Source organism: Myotis lucifugus, unplaced genomic scaffold, assembly GCF_000147115.1.
Source record: "Myotis lucifugus unplaced genomic scaffold, Myoluc2.0 scaffold_695, whole genome shotgun sequence".
NCBI classification, from domain to species: Eukaryota; Metazoa; Chordata; class Mammalia; order Chiroptera; family Vespertilionidae; genus Myotis; species Myotis lucifugus.
In genome coordinates, this window is record NW_005871743.1 from 154,491 (window position 1) to 173,882 (window position 19,392).

A 19,392-nucleotide genomic window follows, 5' to 3' on the forward strand; every position below is an offset into this window, starting at 1 on the left:
GCTCTGCCTCACTACCCTACATCACATCTGATAGAAGTTTTCGGGTTGATGAGGTGAACAGCAGTGAAATTAGACATGCCCGGGCCTGAAGACCGTGTTCTCACCGTCCGCTCTGGGAAGGGTCCGCCCCCCCCCCTCACGGCCCCGCTCGGAACCTCGGGCGAGGACTGCTGGCTCGCGGGCTGGGGCACCCGAGAGCCGGATCCCGGATCCCGGATCTCGCGTCCCGGATCCTCGGCCCCAGGTCCCCGCCGGCTGCCTCAGGCCCCAGCGGCTCCGGGGCAGGCGGCACGGTGGGTCTCGGAGACCAGAGGAGGCTCGGTCAGGAAAAGGCCAGCTGGACAGCAGGGGTTTCGGACTCCGGGAGCGGCTTCGGGCTGCCTCCCGGGGGTTCCCTGCCCGGCTTTCTGGGGGCGGGGGTCCCCTACGGAATATGCTTGTGTGGTCCCCGTTGATCGTGGGAGACAGGAATCATCCTGTACCTCCACACGGATCTCGGCGGCGAAGGGCCCCAAGGTGCCCGGGCAGGACCCAGAGCTCGGGAAGGGGGTGACGGGGTAGGAAGGTGGGGGGACTTGATCCCGCTCTAGCCGCCTGGCTCTCCCTGAGGAGCACCCTGGCGAGGAAATTACGGTTCCGACCACCCAGCGACTCCCTTCCCCACTCCAAAGACCAGAGCAATTCTCAGAATCATCGCATTGGGGAAAAGCAGCCCCCGTGGAAAATAATAAAAATTATAACAACAGTTCACAGGGACTGAGTGCTTATATTGGGCCAGACACACAACGAACCTCTTTACATATATTATCTCCTTTAATATTGTTAATAGGTAGCTTCTTTTATTAGCCGTGTTATACAATGTAAGAAACTGAGGGCCCGGCTCCCTAGAAGTTAACCCTGATCACTCAGCTAGAAAGTGGTGTAACCAGCGTTTGTTTGAGCTCTGTGTTAAGGTCCTGCCGCCAGTCACTTGGATTCATCAGTACCTTTCATGTTCAAAAATCCCCAGTGTTTCATAAAGTGGGGGTCACCCCTCCCCTAATAATCAAGCTGCAGTCAGGTGACTGCAGGCTGACCAAAGCCCAGGAAGCCTGCCTGGGAGCTGCAGTATCTGTGACAAAGGGCGAAGTCGGGCTGCACCTGGATCTCAGTGCTGGGAGCATCTGCTGACGGGGGTGTCCCCTCCTCCAGTCCTCCTCGCAGGTAGGGGAGTGTTGAAACATCCTGGGGCTCTCCTTAGCCAAGGAGCAGAGGTGATGGCACCTGAGCTCCGGCCCAATTAAAGTGCTGCTGGAGAGCTTTCCTGCCTCAGACAAGGTTCAGATTTTGGGCTCAACAGGGGCCCTGGAAACTGCCTCAACCTCACATCCACCTGAGTTCAGGCCTCTAGCACAGGTGTTCCAGCCTCAGATAGGACTCATGCTTGCTTTGGAGACTGGGCCAGAGCTACTAGACTACCGACTATGAGGGAACTGGGGTCTATGTTACACTAGTTTAAGCTTCACAAGGACTACTTTCCTCGACCCTAGACTTCTCCTATGCCATCATACTTCTGCCGAAAAGGCCTCATGGTTCCTCTTCTCCAAAGGGCAAAAGTCCTTAATGGGCTTGAAGAGGCAGGCCTACCCTGAGCTCTTACTGCCTTGCCTCTGTAGTCTTCCTCTAGCCACTCCCCTTCATCTTTCATCCTGGTGAAACTCCATTAATTCCTCCAGATTCCTACTCAGGGCCTTCACATATTGGCCTCTCAGCCTACGATGCTCTTTCCTCCACTCTTTCTGGCTGTCTGAATACCCTTTCTCTCAGCTTTCAAGTTGACAAGCCCATCTCCACTCCAGTCTAGGAGAGATGCCCCTCCTCTGTGCTCCCATAGCTCCCTGAACTTCTGTATCCTAGTACTTATCACCATATTGTAGTTGCCTGGTTACTTGTCTCTATTCCTCACTAGACCGTAAGCACTGTGGGAAGGGACTGTGCTTTATTCACTGATGTTTCCCCAGGGGTTAGGGCAGTGCCAGGCAAGTAAAAGCTCTCAGTAAATATTTGCTGTATCAATGAATGCATGATGGCCAGCGGGCCCAACCCCCCTTGGGCCCTGTGCTCTTAAGATCCTTAGCTATCTTGGTGCTGGCCTGAAGGGCAAATGAAGCTTTTGCTCAAACTGGGTCTGGGGGAGGAGAGTGGGTCCTCAGACTGTTCTGGAAACCTCTGACTTCAGTTGTCTGTCCCCAGCTCTTCTGACTTGATAGGATTTTGGTGTATTAGACTGAGCATTTCTCTACCCAGCCCACCCTCCTAGAGTCCCCCACAAATTGACCTCACTGGGCCTGCTTTTATGAAAGGTTTATTCCTAGTGCTAGGTCCCAATCTTCCAGGGCTCTAAGCACAATTAAACTGGGTGGATGCCCATTCTGATGCAGGGCCAGAAATGGGGCTCCCCATTATTCCCACCCCTTTGGTCCCAGTCCCTTTCTCTGCAATGGGCACGCATAGAGGAGGGACAAAGGGTACTGGAGGCAACATCATTGGCCCAGGGGAGCCCAAGAAGAGCTGCCTTTGGCTGACAGGGCCTTTTGAGGCTCTGCCATTGGTCGGGGGCAGACCCCAGGAGCTGGGGATAGGCCTGAGCAATACCATTGGCCAGGGAGTGGTTTTGTCATAGCCTTTGGCTGTGGAGTGGAAGGAAAAGATCTGGGAACAAAGCCCAGTGGCCAGGAAGATAAGGGACAGGGCAGCAACTGCTAGGCCTGCAGGCCCCATCCCTACCCACAGCAATGTGGGCAAAACTGGTGTCAGGCCCCAGCAAGGGGAAAGGAGCCCACGCCTGAGGGCAGGTGGCAAGGGATATCCCATGTCCGATCTCCCCCACCCTGGGACTGCCCCTCCCAGTGTCTTTATGACAGCCAGGTTGGTCTGGGAGCGGCTCACTGCTCCTCTAGCCAGGAGGGCTTCTCAGCTCCTGGAGGCCTCAGCTTGATGTTGAACTGCTGCAGGGTCTGCTCCAGTTGTTTCTGGTTCCCAGCAAAGTAGGCGGACACAGCATTGTGGAAGAGCAGCAGCTGCTTGTGCATCACCTTGATCTGGGGGTCCAGAGGGTCAGCTGAGGCTGGACTCAGATGCCCTTCTTGAGGGGCTAAGCCTGAGACCAGACCAGGGGTGCATGCATTCTGCTCTGACGGTGCTTTGGGGGTAGGGTTTGAACACCAATGGAATCAAAGGAGAAAGGTTAAGCTGATGGGAGAAACCTGACTCGATTTGCTGGGGCTGGGGTTCTGGTACCACAACTCAGGATATGATTTTTCTGTCATGATCCTGGGACCAGCAGTCAACTCTTCAACAGAAAAGGGCCAGGGATTGGAAGGAGGGAGACCCGGAAAGGTCCAGGGGTTGAGGGGGCTAAGAAGATCCCACTCCTTAGCCAGACTGCATTACTCCATCCAACGATGGGCAGGGTCTGGGGGGAGGGTCAGTGTTACAGATGGGAAGATGGGCTGGGGTCAACGGGGTGGGGTTGGCACCTTGTTTTCTTCCAGGAACTTGAGCTTGATGGCCACATCTCCCCGCAGCTTCTCATATTTGTCCCGATGGGCCTGGAAAGTGGCCTGGGCACTCTCAAGTCGACCACGCGTCCCTGCATCCCGAGGGCCTAGGCTCAGCTCCTCTAAGTCTGTACGGTAGGCATCATATTCCAGCCTGGGGAGGGGGTGATATAGGCTCATCTCCACCCCTTTGTCCTCCACACTCTCCTTTCCTTCCTGAATTCTTATGACCCTAACCTCAAATTTCCACCCAAGCCAGCCAACTCCCAAAGCCCTAGGCCCTGCCAGTGCCCACACCTGGCAGCCTCATACTGTTTGACAGTCATGAGTGTGTCTTCCATGGTCTTGGTGACCAATGTGTTGATGCTAGAGACAAAGAAGTTCACAGCCCCTAGCAGTGTCTCTCCATTCTTGCACAGCAGCTTCTGTGTCTCTGCATTGTAGCCAAATTCCTCCTGAGGGCAGAAGGGAGGGACAGGCCTTGAGAAAGAGTCCCTACCTGACTGGAGCTGTAGGGCCCTTCATTCCCCTCTTCCCCAGGGAGGAAGCAGCCATCAAAACTGGAACGACCAAGGACTGCCTCCAGCAAGGCTCTCTTAGCCAGAAAGTTAGTGGGGCCACCCTGGGGATGCCTGGGGTGGGAATGTGGGAGTGGGGTTCTCAGATAAGTTCACAGGACTAGAACAGAGAAAGCTAGTGCAGCAGGCAAGGGAGGGGCTCGGATTAGGCTGAGCATCAAAGGCATTCTCACAAATGCAGAGAAGGGTTACTTGTGAGGCACCCAGTGTGCCGCCTCCCACAGCCCCTCCAACTTCTGGACCTCTGTACAAACCCTTAAGCTGCCTCCACAGGTGAGTGCTGCTGGGGGCAGGGCTGGGCCCACCCTGTAGGGGTTCTCCCTCTGGGCTGCAGGAGGGAGGGAGGGAGGCTGAGGGGTGACTGCCTGGGAGGGCCTGGGCCCAGTCCCCCCACCCTCGTTGGCCTGGCCGAGGCACCTGAAGCTCTGGGGACTTCTGGCTGAGGTCAGCAAAGGCGTCACCTAGTGCATGCTGGGTCTGCAGCAGGCTGTAGAGGTGGGCTGTCAGTGCCCGGCCCAGCTGCAGGACACTCTCATACTTGCGCTTCGTCTCACGCAGCAACTCAATCTGCAGCTCTAGCTCCAGGTCCACAGTCCGAGAGCCTCGGCCAAATCGCTCTGATATCAGCTGCTTTGTGCACTGATGGGGAAGTGGGGGAAGCAGTCAGAGACCCTAGCACCCTGCCCCCACAACAAGTATGTACCCCAGTATACCCAGACTCCTAGTCTCAGCCATAGATGGAATATTAGGATCTGGGAGAAGGGGAAAGGTACCCGTGGAAGTTTGGGGGGAAGGGAGAGGTGCTTGAATCCCACCTTATATGTGTTGATGCCCCATTTCTTGACGATGTCAAACTTCTCTCCAGCGATGCCCCGAGCCACCTCATCTCCAGGGCTAGCAGGAGTGGCACTGTGAGATGGATGGCGGCCAGACCCTAAAGGACCAAGTTCTCTGACACCAGCCTCTCTCAGATACAACCAGACACCTCTGTGGCTCCACCCATTCTTCCCTCCCAGCACCTGAAAAGGACTTTGTGAAGGAGCAGAAGCTAGAGACAATTAGATTCTCCTACTCACTAGGAGGAACTCATATCTTGTGCCCTGAAACCCAAATCCCAATATACATCTGGCCTCCTCTGAGGTGGTGGTGGGGATTGGAGGGGGAGGGAGGTGGATAGGGGCAGAGGAAACAGCAGGAAATACACAGAAGGTGGGCTAGGAGATCAAGGATGGTGGGTCCTGATAACAGGAAACCTGGTTGACATTCCCATGTGGTATCACAGTCTGTGAGGTTCAGGGCTGTTTATTCCTCTAAATTTTAGAGTCTAAAGTACCAACTCTGAGAAGCCTCATAAAGATCCAACATCAAGCTCTAGAGCAGGGGAAACTTCTGTGGAAGCGTCCCTAACGTGACTCAGGTGGTGGCAGCGGAGAAAAAGGCTGCACCTCAGGCGAAATGGCAAATGGGAGCAGTTGGACAACCCTGGGAACTGGCCTTGGGGTGAGGACTCCATAGGGTTCACACTAGCAGGAGTTTCCAAGATCTCCCAAGATAATTCAAGCTTTCTCAGACATAGCCTATGCTCCCCAGAACCATTCCTCTCCCCATCCTCACTCAAGCTTCCCGTCCTGGTCTGATCATTCATACCTGTGGGGATGAGTCCATCACCAGAGCCCCCATAGCCACCAGACACAACGCTGGTTTCATTGAGGTTGGGTCCTGACACCATCACCTGCTGGAGGTCCTATAGGCCAGAGAAGAGGGGGGCTTCAGGAACATAGGGGCAGCTGAAGCATTTTGGGGGTGAGAACAAGCTTGGATTGAAGCATCATAGAGAGAGCACACAAGGGAAGTCTGCACAGAATCAAAACGAAAATTTGTAAAAAGATTGAAGGGAGTTAGATAAATTAGGGAAGGCGACTAAAATAGAGAGCCCAGGGTTTATGAGTTGGTATTCCTAAAATGAGACAATAAGGAGAAAAATCAAACAGAAGCACCTGCTCCAGACCATCATCTTCGGGAAGCTGCCCAGCTTCGCCATTCCCATGGATGGGGATCTCCATTGTGGCTGCCTTCCCTAGGATCCCGTCCGTCATGGCTAGGGAAGGGACCGGAGTCAATGTCTCCACCCCAGCGCCCTGCAAAGCCCAACACAGACAGTTCTGGAAACTGGCCAGATCTCCAGAAGAGAAAGGTCCCCCCTACCATTTCTGAGGTTTTAGAGGTTTTCCCAGGGCTTGAGTGTCTTGATTTGGCTGCCACTCCTTTCGTCAGGTAGCATATGTATCTCTCCCCTCCAAGGTGCATAGTTTTACACATGCACACCCAGGCCTCAGGTGTCTTCTCCTGACTGTCCAACCCCACCAGAACTCCGTGATCATTCATGCATTCAATCATTCAACAGACAGTGACCGAGTACCTACTATGTGCCATGCACTATCTGAGGCCCTGGAAATTCAGCAGTGAACAAAATGGATACAGTCTGTATTCTCTTGGAGCTTATCCCCATGCAGGTGTTTCTCCCCATCAGGAGATGAACCCCTTTCCAGGGCTCAGGTATGTCACCCAGGGCTTGACCTTGCACACTCCTTTGGTGTGTCTCCCCCTTTCCTTCAAGTGATCTCCCCCTCCTCCACCCCATGCACCTTCTCTTCCTCGCCCTCTCCACCAGGCCTTAATTGAATCAGTTGGTGTATGTTCTCGGCCTCTGGGAAAAGCCTCTTTTTCCCAGGATAGAGTTGAACCCTTCCAAAGTCAGTTATGTGTCCCCAGGTGTGTTTCCCTATCCCCCCACCCCCACCCCATACACCTGGGCATCAGGTGTGTCCTCATCCTTCCCTGAGCTCAGAGGTATCTTGCCCTCAGGACAGGTTCATGCGTTCAACTTCCACTGGACTAAGTACGCCCCTCTCACCTCGGGCTGGGCTGCTCTTCCCCTCGGGGCGCCAGGCCCGGTCCGCGCGGGGACCTCGGGCTCCCGTTCCCGTCGCGATCCTAGCAGCAGGTCAGGGATTCGGCGGAAGTGACGTCCCCGCCCGGGCAGAAGAAGCCGGCCACGTCGCAGTTTGTAAGGGCGGAAGTGACGCTGAGCGGGGGGCAGGGCGATCCTTAAACCAACCCTTCAGTTCTCGGGGAAAGCTACCGGAGATTACTTCCGGGGCGTGACCGAGACGCTGAAACGGAAGTAAGGGCGGGCGTGCTCCTGGGGCGGGATGGAGCAGCAGCATCAGCAGCAGCTGAGAAATGTGAGTAGCAGCTAGAAGTGGCTTCGGGACCTTACATTCAGCTCGCATCCCCGTCCGCAGGGCGGGACCCCGGAGAGCCAGGGGGCCAAGGGCTGGGGACATGGGCCGTGGTGCGCGGTCCTGGGAAACGCCGAGGCGGCGCGGCCCAGAATTGAGGTGTGGGCCCCCTTATCGCTGCGTCCTTGGTCCCCTTCTCTTCCAGTTGCGGGACTTCCTGTTGGTCTACAATCGGATGACGGAACTCTGCTTCCAGCGCTGCGTGCCCAGCCTGCACCACCGGGCCCTGGATGCTGAGGAGGTGGGGAACCGAGTAGGGAGCCACTCTTCCTCCTCCGAGTTAACCGCGACTGCCTTCCTCCTCCCCACACTTCCCTTCAACCTTTGGCCGAGTCTTTCCTTTACCCTCGCCCCTAGGCTGGGAAGGGGAAGACAGGAGACGCACCTGACAGGCCACCTTTGGCCTCTGCCTCCACCCTGTCTTCCCTCCAGGAGGCCTGCCTGCACAGCTGTGCTGGGAAGCTGATCCATTCCAACCACCGCCTCATGGCCGCCTATGTGCAGCTCATGCCTGCCCTGGTGCAGCGCCGCATCGCAGACTACGAGGCTGCCTCCGCTGGGCCAGGGGCTGCTGCTGAACAGCCGGGAAGCTCGCCCACAGGCAGCTAGCCATCCCAACCCAGGAAGGGAGGCACTGGATGGACCCTCACATTGAAGGAGCCAGTGGACCTTAGGCTGGGTGCAGCCCGTATAGAGAGTGAGGAGTTGCCTGGAGCTGGGTACTGTTGCTCCTTTTTCTGGAGCTAATAAACCCGCTTTCATTCTGTTTGGTTTGTGTTCTGGGCGAAGAAGCTCTGCCCACTTGACTAGCACCATCCTTTATTTGTCCGTGCATATCTGCTGGCTTCAACCCTGACAGCAGGGAAATTGCCTTCTATGTGTAGAAGGAAAACCTCAGCATTCATTCCCCAGGCACCTGGTTAAACCGAGGTGTGTGGATGCAATTTTTTAAGGTTGGTAATAGTAACAGGAAGGCTAGTCCTGGCTGGATGACAGAGAAAATAGGAGCTCCGTTTAGCTGTCATTAAATAAAGTCTGTCTGACTTTAATGGCTCACTTGTGAGCTGGGTATGCATTCATTCATAACTTTTTGTGTGTGGATTGTGTCTTGCAAGAGGGAATTCTGCTAGATTTAGAGAAAAGAGGAGACATCTAAGGACAACAGGGTTTTGGGGGACTACCTCCTTATAAATCAGTAACTCCAGAACAGATGAAACCTATAAGAATTCTGAATGTTCTGAAACTTTAACCATATCCCCAAGTTGTTACTTCTTTACTATTTTTTAAGAAGACTTTTTTTTTTTTTTGCTTCAGGGGTGATCAGAAAGAGGGAAACTTGAGGGCCCATATTCTGCAATATGGTCAGGCTTGAGATAAAGAAATCCAAGAGAGAAGTGATGATGATGGTTGTGGAAAGGAAGGGATAAGCAAAATCTATGGGACTTCTTTAATGTTACTTCTGTCTCACTGCTTATTTATAATCTAATTCCAGCTCTTCCACCTTTACCCCACGTTCCCACTCTGCCTGTTCTGTGATTTCTAGTCCCCACCTATCCATTCTTTTTATTTCCTCCCCTTTGTGGAATTTACTTCTGCTTTCAACAGTGTGAATGACCTATCACTCCATCACCACATTTTCTTGCTGCTCTTGTGTCCTTTTGTATCATTCCAGCTCTTTAATCTTTTCTGTTCCTCCATTCAAACTGCTAGAGAAAAACACAGCTGTGTAATGAATGTCACTAAGTATTTAAGGTTCCAACCTCAACCAAGCCATCATTACCAACAAGCAACCCTTTGTGGGTTCCTGGTCTATTCACTGTCCTTAACATGGCAGTTATTACACCTTACTGCTCTCCTTAATCCTTCACCTCACCCTCAACTATTCCCCATCAACTGACCATGTGTCATTTTTTTCAGTGGAAATGGAAGCTCTTAGACATTGGTTCCCACAGTAATAAAAATAACTTCCTACAACCACCCACAAAGCACACAGTTTTCTCCCTCGTATAGCTCAGGAGTTTGAAATTCTCGAATAGTAGACCCTGTATTAAAATACAGATCTGACTTGCCCTGGCCAAGTAGCTCGGTTGGTTAGAGCATTGTGCTGGAAACATCACATGTGCTCATTACGCCAATGGCAAGACCTGAGGGAGACTCCAGCAATGATGGGCCAAGGTGGAGATTCAATCCTGAGACAGGGCACATACAAGAATTAACCAATGAGTGCATAAATATGTGGAACGTGAAATCAATGTTTCTCCTTTCCTCTCTAAAAACAAACAAACAGATCTGACTTTAAAATCCATGTTTTTGTTTTTATACTGTAACAGGCTACCTCTCAAAATTATATCTATTGAGCCCCTACTTTGTATAGGTTCTGATGTTGGTATATGTCATGCTTTACCTAAGTTAATCTTTATGACAAAAGTACAAGTAAGGGGTACTATCCCCCCTCTTAACAGATGAAGAAGCAAGAATCCAGAATGTACTAGAAGCACATCTTATATACATAGTCACCTGTTGAGAAAAGTGGCTCCTATTACTTTTTGCCTTTTAGCTAGCTGCTGTCCCATGAACAAATCTTGAATAGAAAGGTTTATTAGAAAGTAAAAGTTGCTGGCCAGGAACTTCCTTACCAAGTGGCTTCATATCTACCCAATAAAATTCTTTCCTTGGAAAGTATAAATGCAGGAAATCAGCTTGTGAACTTCCCAATTTCCAGACACAAGGAAATGGGGATCCAGGATATTGTATTGCTGGTGGAAGGATTCTTCCACATCAACATTTGTGGGTGTCCTTGCAACAAACTTCCTTGTAATTAAACTGCCATATGATTATGAATGATCTGTGTTTCCAAGTCATGTAATTAATAATTACTGGAGAAGGGCTAGGAACATAGAAGGCCTTTGAACTTCCAGAGCTATTTGCTTATTTATCTGTACCAAACCTCTCCCCAGGCATGGAGAAACAAATGTCCCTCAGTCTGCTCCATCAATTAGTCCCTTTCTTAAATTTCCAATCTCTTCTGTCCTGTTTCTTTTCTCTTAATATTTATAAGAACCTTATTCCTACCATCCATCTTCCATTATTGCTGGAGTCTCCCATAGGTCTTGCCATTGGCATAATGAGCACATGTGATGTTTCAAGCACAATGAGAATAAATGTTGACAAAACTTTATCTGATTACCACAGACATTGGAGAGAGGGTTAGTGTTCCTGTCCATTCTGGCTTCAGAGCATAACTGCCCATTCCTTTGCAAAGTCTGGTTCCTTTTGTGAATGTTCCCCCACATCCCGCCTGGTTCAGGGTTCAGGATCTGGAGGAGGGGCCACATGCAAATGAAAGAGACGAGACAAGAAATAATTTGGAAATATTGGGGGCCAGGCGGGCAAGCCCAACTCAAGGGGAAGGACTTCTGGTGCCCAGGCTTCGCCAACATTTTATTCAACTTTGGATACACATAAAGCCCTTAGGCAGGCAGGCAATTTTGGTAGCAGACAGACTATCTTAAAGGTCAGTAAATACTAGAGGATTTACTCTGAGACTATTTGATCAGGAAATAACTTGAGCCCCCATTGTCTGGACTAGACAATTGGTGCATAACTCTGGCCCTTGCCATGGGTTCAAGGTTCACCAGCGTTCCGGGATCCTTGTTTGCACTTCTCTGCTAGTGAAGACAATGGGTGGCTTCCTGCACCTTTGAGGCTATTCAAGTGTACCACCCTCTCGTTATTTGTCCTTAGTAACTACCACTCTCCTACATTCCTCTAAGGAGCTACCCCTTAGTCTTCCTGTCCACTCATTGATACTTTTATGTTTATGTGGACACTCCAGTATTTGGTCTCTTAATTCTCTGACACAATCTAGCGATTTCCACTTTCTTGGGCATCCACTCCCATACTTATGTCCTGGCCATTGTCTTCACCCCCAACTGCTCTTATCTTCAAAACACTATTACTTGCATCTTATTCACTGACCATATTCCTTTCACTTGATTGAACTATTCCTTATCATTTTTTGAGTCACTGGGGCAGTCAGGCCATTGCTTCCACCTTCTCTGGATTCCTATCGAGCTTAAATTCTAGTGATTCTCTTGGAATAGACTGTTTCCTTACCTTTCATCTCTTTTGGATGCATAGATAAAATGAAACATTTGTCTGTCTGCATTTGGTCACCCAATGAAATCACTATAAAGCAGATTTATATTACTATAGATCCATAGTTACCAACTTCAAATGGAGTCTGAGCCCCTATAATCCCACTGGATTTTTCCAGTCATCTCTCCTGCATAAAGCTGTCAGCTGAGAACTCTCACATCTGGTCACCCACCTACATCTGCATCTTTCTCCTCTGAACTGTCTAAACGGGCCCAGCATTCTTCTTAAGGCCAGTGCCTATTCCTGTGCCCTGAAACCTAGTCCTTCCTTCTTTGGGAATGGCTGACTTTCCCCCACTTTACTAAATTCTCATCAGTGTTTAAACATGCTAAACACTCCCTTGATAGAAAAACAAACCACTCTGTACCTCATTTCCTCTCCAGCTACCAACCTGTTTTTCCACTTGATACTGAAAGCAGTTGAATACTTTGGCTCTCTCCATCCCATTCCTCCACCCAGTCTGGTGTCTGTTTTTTGTTAATCCTCATCTGAGGATATTTTTTCCACTGATTTTTAAAAAATATATATATATTTTATTAATTGTTTACAGGGAGGAAGGGAGAGGGATAGAGTCAGAAACATCGATGAGAAACATCAATCAGCTGCCTCCTGCACACCCCACTGGGAATGTGCCCGCAACCAAGGTACATGCCCTTGACTGGAATCGAACCTGGGACCCTTCAGTCCCCAGGCCGACGCTCTTTCCACTGAGCCAAACCGATTAGGAGTCCATTGATTTTTAGAGAGAGTGGAAGGAAGGGAGGCAGAGAGAGAGAGAGAAACATAGATTGGTTGCCTCCTGCACATGCCCCAACTGGGGCTCAGGTTCAAACCTGCAACCCAGGTATGTGCCCTTGACTGGGAATTGAACCCATGACCCTTCAGTGCTCTATCAACTGAGTCACATTGGCCAGGGCCACCCAGTCTGTTTTGACTTCTACAACCTTTATTCTATTGAAATAGTTCATACTGAGGTCACACTGGCTCACCAGGTGACCTCCACATTCCTAAACTCAGTGGCTATTTCGCAGTCCTCAGCTTACTTTCCCTTCTCAGTAGCATCTGGTAGTATTGACTAGTTTCTCATCAACAGTCTTCTCCTAGCATCTGCGATTCCACTCACATACTTTAACTACTACCTCTTTGGCCAAAGCTTCTTAGCCTCCTTTGCAGGCTCACTCCCACACCCCTCCTCCCCGCCCCCCCCTCCCCCTTCAGCCTTTAAATCTAAAAGTTTCTCTGGGTCCTGTTCTTTCTCAGCCTATTTTTTCTAGGATTGTTTCATCCCCACTCTGAGCTTTGGTTACTGATGACTCCCATACCCTCCTCTGAGCCACTTGATTGACCTCTCCACTTAGGTATCTCAAAAACATCCTGCCCTAGCCGGTTTTGCTCAGTGGATAGAGTGTCAGCCTGCAGACTGAAAGGTCACGGGTTCGATTCCAGTCAAGGGCACATGCCCAGTTTTCAGGCTCAATCCCCAGTAGGGGGCGTGCGGGAGGCAGCCAATCAATGATTCTCATCATTGATGTTTCTATATCTCTCTCTCCCTCTCCCTTCCTCTCTGAAATCAATAAAAATATATATATTTTAAAAATCCTCAGCTAGCCCTAACCGGTTTGGCTCAGTGGATGGAGCGTCGGCCTGCAGCCTGAAGGTTTCCAGGTTCGATTCCGGTCAAGGGCATGTACCTTGGTTGTGGGCACATCCCCAGTGGGAGGTGTGCGGGAGGCAGCTGATCGATGTTTCTTTCTCATCGACATTTCTGACTCTCTGTCCTTCTCCCTTTCTCTCTGTAAAAAATCAATTAAAAAAAAATCCTCAGCTCTACATGTTTCCTCATAAACTCTTTTCCTGTGCCTGGAAGAAAGAGTCCTTCAGTTGCAGAAGCTAGAAACCTCACTCATCCCTTCATTCAATTGCCAAATCCTATTTCTACAGATCCCTGGATTCTTTCTGTTTCTCTCCATCTTCACAGTCTCCTACCAGGATTATTGCAATTGCTGCTTCTCCCTGTATCCACTTTTGCACCCCTCCAATAGACCAGAAAACACAAAGTGATGCTTAAAACTTGGCAATACCTTCCCATTCTTAGGATAAAAACTGACATTCTGTACATGACTTCCAAGGTCCCGCATGATCTAGCTCCTGCCCACCTCAGCTGTACCTTATCAGTGACTCAAACACTGGACTGTCAGTATTGTTTGTTGAATTGGACTGAAACCACACCTCACTCTCTCCTCTCTGCTCTAACCACACTAGCGTTTTGATTCCTCTAACCTGTCATATACTTACATCTCAAGGCCTTTGTACCTGCTGTTTTCTGGCTTGCAATGCTTTCCCTCCACCTACTGAATTACTCATTCTTGAGTACTTAATTCAAATACTCTTTCCTCAAAGAACTCTTTCCAGACTGCAGCTCCCATAATTCTTCATGTTTTTGGCATCCACTTCTATCAGTTGCTCAGGAGGTCAGAGTCCATGTTTGTATTGTTCACCATTGCTTTCTTATCACAGTTCCCGGCACATAATATGTGCTTGATAAATATTTGTTGGATGAACATCTTTTATTCTCCTCCCAGCTCAATCTACTAGTCATATAACAAAAGGAAGACTTTTTATTAGAGGAACAGACAGAAGTGAATCTGAATTTAACCTCTGCTCTAATTTTTTTCCATAGTGCTATCATGTATATAGTTTACTCATTTTGTTTATTATTTATTACTTGTGTCCTCCACCAGAATGTAAGCTTCATAATTCATTTTTTGTCAATGTTAGCATTTTGTACACTGAGATAACTACCTAAAATAGTGTCCAACACAGTTGATGCTCAGTAAATATTTGTTGGTTGAATGAAGAAAGAAAGAATAGTTACAGAGCAAAGATTTAGAGCTTGGCTTTAGGGAGAGAGAGAGGGTGGAATGGATGAAAGCAGATCTAAGTAATTTTTTATATAGTTTTGGGAGATTGAGAGTTCCTTGTAAATAGCATGTGTGATAGTTAGTTTTACATGTCAACTTGACTAAGTTATAGTACCCAGTTATTTCATCAAACACCATTCTAGGTATTGCTGTGAAGGTATTTTATAGATGTGATTAGAATCTACAATTGATTGACTTTTTAAAAAATATATTTTATTGATTTTTTACAGAGAGGAAGGGAGAGGGATAGAAAGTTAGAAACATCGATGAAAGGAAAACATCGATTGGCTGCCTCCTGCACACTCCCTACTGGGTATGTGCCCGCAACCAAGGTACATGCTCTTGACCAGAATCGAACCCGGGACCTCTGAGTTCGCAGGCCAACACTCTACCCACTGAGCCAAACCGGTTAGGGCAGAATTGATTGACTTTAAGTAAAAGAAATTACCCTTAATAATGTGGGTGGGCTTCACCCAATCAGTTGAAGGCCTTAAAAGTAAAAACTGAGATTTCCCTGGGAAGAAATTCTTCCTCAAGATTGAGGCATTAACTCCTACTTGAGTTTCTAGCATTCTGACCTACCCTACAGAATTTGGACTTGCCAGCCCCAAACAATCATTTGAGCCAATTCCTTAAAATAAATCTCTGTATACCTGTATCCTATTGGTTCTGTTTCTTTGGAGAACCCTGATTATTATAGCATATGTTCTTCTTCTTCTTCTTTTTTTTAATAGGAGCTGAAGTTATCAGAGAGTAAAGTAGTAGAAAATGGAAGATGAGAGAGTGCAAGAGGTTAGGAAGTTTGAAATAGTCTTTGCACAGAATGAAAGAATAAACTGACAAACGAAATAATTAGAATTTTAGGTGGTATTGAGGGCTCAATAGAGGTTACTGAACAGAATTCCCTTCTGTCCTTGTCTATCTGGAAAACCAGTGTTTGTTTGTTTGTTTTTTGTTTTGTTTTTTATTCATCCTCATTAGAGGATATTTTTTCCATTGATTTTTAGAGAGAGTGGAAGGGAGGGGGCAAGACAGAGAGAAACAGCGATTGATAGCCTCCCACAACCACCTCTGCAACCAAGGTACATGCCCTTGATGGAATTGAACCCGCAACCTCAGTCCACGGGCCGACATTCTAATCACTGAGCAAAACTGACTAGCGCTGGAAAACCATTGTTATAAGGCCTTCAGCTTTAAGGCCTACTACAACTTTGTGACTCTTCTTTGTCCTTTCTAGAAGGGTTACCCGTACCCTTATTTAGGCCGTCACTGAACCCTATTATGGCTTGGTCATCATTATGTCAAGAGCACTTTGTAGAATGCCATGAACAACAAAAACACATAGCTAACACATATCATTACATCAAGTGGTTATTATCCACCAGGCTCTGTTCTGAGCATTGTATACACATTAACTCATTTAGTCTCACAACAAACCTACAGGTAGATACTGTTATTATCATCTTCATTTTACAAAAAAAAATGAAACGGGTAAAACATCCCACAACTAGTAAGTGGTGGAGTCAGGTGTTCAATCCAGGCATCTGACTCAAATCTATCCTTTCTCACTTATGAAGATTGCTATACATTTATGCATTTGTTCCACAAATATTTTCTGATCACCTACTCGTGGTGCCTAGCACAGGGGTTGGGGAGAGAGCAGAGAGCAATCAGAATTTGCCACCATGGAGCTTATTTTTCTAGTCAGGGAAACAGACAGCAATTAAATATTTATATGGGATGGTAATAGGTCTATGGCAAAAACTAATGCAGGATAAAAAAGATGAGGAAGATGGGGAGAGTTTTTTTTAATATTATATGAGGTGGTCAGAGAAGAACTCAATAATATGTTCTCTGAGCAGAGACTTGAAAGGAGGAAGTAAGCCTCATGTACATCTGGATGAAGAGTATTCACGGTAGTTTAAGCCTCTAGTTGTCCCCAGTATCCATTTTCCCCTTCTTTCTTTGCTAGTAGAACCCCTGACTTTTCCAAGCACATGGCCTTTGAAAATAAAGATTTATAATTAACAAAATAAACTGATGAATGGAGTGGATCCAGAAACATGGAAGCATGGAACAGAGTGCGGTATCTCAGAGGGGAGGTGGGGGAGGGTGGGTGGGTGAGAGGTGATCAGCCAAAGAATTTGTATGCACATATGTGTAACCCATGGACACAGACAATAGGGTGGTGAAGGCCTGGGGTGGGGGCAGGCTAGATGGGGTAAGTGAGGGGGGAGGAAGAGGAGGAAGGGGGGATCCTTGGGTCCTTGGGGACGTGTGAGGAGGGGGCCTCCCAGGGGACAGCCCGAGAGCGGTACCCCTGGGGAAGGGGAGCGGGTCCGTCTCTCCCGGGGGTTAGAACGGTTACTAGAGCCCTCGCGTGAGGCTCAGGCTGCCGCCTGGAGCGCCCAGGAGCCAGTAAGCGGAGGGTGGGGCCCCAGGTCGGTTCCAGAGGTGAGGGGGCAGGGCCAGCCGAATGCGCTGGCTGCCTGCACCGCTGGAGGGTGGGCGTGGCTGGTGTAATCCTTGCGCCGGTTTATTCACTGGGCGGCTAAACCGGCGTCAGGCACCAACCACCTGTCTTGGAGGCCCTCCCCACCCGCCCCCTCCTCCCACCTCCGCCATATCCACCTACCCCACCCACCCACCCCCAACTCCTAGCAAGAAGAAATTCTTGATCACAATAAGCTCAAAATAGGGGGTGGGGCTGGGGCTGAATGATTAAAACAAAAATAGTGCTATTTAATGTCTCCGCTTGGATGAATGATGAGTATCTCAAACTTGAAAACTTAAAATGTCCAAAACCGGACTACTAACTGCCCTCCCCCCATTCTTTCTCCCTCTGCCCCAAAGAAATCTGCTGCTGCTTTCACTGTCTTCCCCATCTCAGTAAATGGCAAGGCAATTTTTCCAGTTGCTCAGATTAAAACCTTAGAGTCACCTTTGACTTCTCTCCCTCTCTCCCCCTCCCATCCCCACATCCCATGTCTTATCCTTCAGCAAATTTTGTTAGCTATAGCCTCAAAAATATCCAGAATCCAACTGCTCTCGCGACTTTAAGTGCTACAACCTTGGTCTAAAATCATTCCTGTTGTTGACAGGAAGTTAGGGAGGGAATAAAACCCCTTAACTAAATGCTGGGCGGGTAGTTAATCACTTTAACTACGAACAATCGACCTTAAGCTACATAATCTTTACTCCCTGGAATGGAGATAAGAAACTCCCTAACCTTTGGAATAGAAATTGATAGGATTAAAATCAACTGGTATAAATACAGATGTAACAAGACACTAAAGAACAGAACTTGGCTGGAGATCCTGGCTAGAGAACCTGGCTAGGCTGCTGATCAACTGAATGCTGTGTATGTGTCATTCCTTCTCCGCCGACTCCATCCACACCTTTGGGAACCCCTGGACCTGTTGGGGTTAGACCCCAACGTATGGCACAGTAGTTCCTGCAGGTTCTCTCTTCTGTCTTCAGAGCCAGTGACCCTCCCTGTGCTGAGCAGCTAGGAAGCCCCAGTCAGCGAGCTCGTAGGAGCTTGAAACCGTCGTCACCCCTCCGACTCTTACCAGGAGGGAAACATGGTTGAAGCTGATCGCCCAGAAAAGCTCTTCATTGGTGGCCTCAATACAGAAACAAATGAGAAAGCCCTTGAAGCTGTATTTGGCAAATATGGACGGATCGTGGAAGTACTCTTGATGAAAGATCGTGAAACCAACAAATCGAGAGGATTTGCTTTTGTCACCTTTGAAAGCCCAGCAGATGCTAAGGATGCAGCCAGAGATATGAATGGAAAGTCCTTAGATGGAAAAGTCATCAAGGTAGAACAAGCCACCAAACCATCATTTGAAACTGGTAGGCGTGGACCACCTCCACCTCCAAGAAGCAGAGGCCCTCCAAGGGGTCTTAGAGGCGGAAGAGGAGGCAGTGGAGGAACCAGGGGACCTCCCTCACGTGGAGGGCACATGGATGATGGTGGCTATTCCATGAATTTTAACATGAGTTCTTCCAGGGGACCACTTCCAGTAAAAAGAGGACCACCACCGAGAAGTGGGGGTCCTCCTGCTAAAAGATCTGCTCCTTCAGGACCAGTTCGCAGCAGCAGTGGAATGGGAGGAAGAGCTCCTGTATCTCGTGGAAGAGATAGTTATGGAGGCCCACCTCGAAGGGAACCCCCACCTTCCCGTAGAGATGTTTATTTGTCCCCAAGAGATGATGGATATTCTACTAAAGACAGCTACTCAAGTAGCGATTACCCAAGCTCACCACCAAGAGGTTATATTTATCGTGATTATGGTCATTCCAGTTCACGTGATGACTATCCATCAAGAGGCTATAGTGATAGAGATGGCTATGGTCGTGATCGTAATTATTCAGATCATCCAAGTGGTGGTTCCTACAGAGATTCCTATGACAGTTATGGTAACTCACGTAGTGCTCCATCTTATGGTGGAAGCAGTCGCTATGATGATTACAGCAGCTCACGTGACAGATATGGTGGAAGTCGAGACAGTTACTCAAGCAGCCAAAGTGACCTCTACTCAAGTGGTCGTGATTGGGTTGGCAGACAAGATAGAGGGCTTCCCCCTTCTATGGGAAGGGGGTACCCTCCTCCACGTGATTCCTACAGCAGTTCAAGCCGCGGGGCACCCAGGGGTGGTCGCCGTGGAGGAAGCCGATCTGATAGAGGGGGAGACAGAAGCAGATATTAAAAACAAAACTTTGGACCAAAATTCCTGTTCAAAGAAACAAAGAGAAAGTGGAACCTATTCTGTCGTAACTACCCAAGGACTACTAAAAGGAAAAATTGTGTTACATTTTTTAAATTTCCTATTAAGTTCCCCTTTCATAATTTTTATGTTCTTGTGAGGAAAAAAGTAAAACATGTTTG

General features: G+C 48.8%; 3 protein-coding genes across 8 annotated transcripts; 2 read left to right on the forward strand and 1 right to left on the reverse strand.

Annotated features, from left to right (window-relative positions):
• Nucleotides 1-794: 794 nt before the first annotated feature.
• Nucleotides 795-7,292, reverse strand: ARFIP2 (ADP ribosylation factor interacting protein 2). Of its 5 annotated transcripts, none has more exons than XM_006105558.3 (8): nucleotides 7,032-7,292; nucleotides 6,115-6,215; nucleotides 5,765-5,861; nucleotides 4,933-5,051; nucleotides 4,535-4,756; nucleotides 3,837-3,994; nucleotides 3,519-3,693; nucleotides 795-3,080 (listed from the first exon to the last, which is right to left on the reverse strand). In XM_006105558.3, exons 2-8 carry the CDS (start codon nucleotides 6,211-6,213, stop codon nucleotides 2,925-2,927), a joined length of 1,026 nt encoding a protein of 341 aa, XP_006105620.1. In that variant the 5' UTR covers nucleotides 6,214-6,215; nucleotides 7,032-7,292; the 3' UTR covers nucleotides 795-2,924. The 5 variants fall into 5 exon arrangements, with proteins under 5 accessions (XP_006105620.1, XP_014303185.1, XP_023602335.1 ...); XM_014447699.2 differs by having other exon boundaries at nucleotides 6,115-6,255; nucleotides 7,032-7,139; XM_023746567.1 differs by lacking the exon at nucleotides 6,115-6,215.
• On the forward strand, nucleotides 7,275-8,505 carry TIMM10B (translocase of inner mitochondrial membrane 10B). 2 transcript variants are annotated; one of them, XM_006105557.3, is made up of 3 exons: nucleotides 7,275-7,362; nucleotides 7,565-7,660; nucleotides 7,852-8,505. In XM_006105557.3, exons 1-3 carry the CDS (start codon nucleotides 7,330-7,332, stop codon nucleotides 8,026-8,028), a joined length of 306 nt encoding a protein of 101 aa, XP_006105619.1. In that variant the 5' UTR covers nucleotides 7,275-7,329; the 3' UTR covers nucleotides 8,029-8,505. The 2 variants fall into 2 exon arrangements, with proteins under 2 accessions (XP_006105619.1, XP_023602337.1); XM_023746569.1 differs by having other exon boundaries at nucleotides 7,279-7,362; nucleotides 7,777-8,505.
• A 9,454-nt stretch (nucleotides 8,506-17,959) lies between these two features.
• On the forward strand, nucleotides 17,960-19,366 carry LOC102418430 (RNA-binding motif protein, X chromosome-like). The gene has a single exon (XM_006105561.3). It carries the CDS (start codon nucleotides 18,083-18,085, stop codon nucleotides 19,211-19,213), a length of 1,131 nt encoding a protein of 376 aa, XP_006105623.1. The 5' UTR covers nucleotides 17,960-18,082; the 3' UTR covers nucleotides 19,214-19,366.
• The last annotated feature ends 26 nt before the right edge of the window (nucleotides 19,367-19,392 follow it).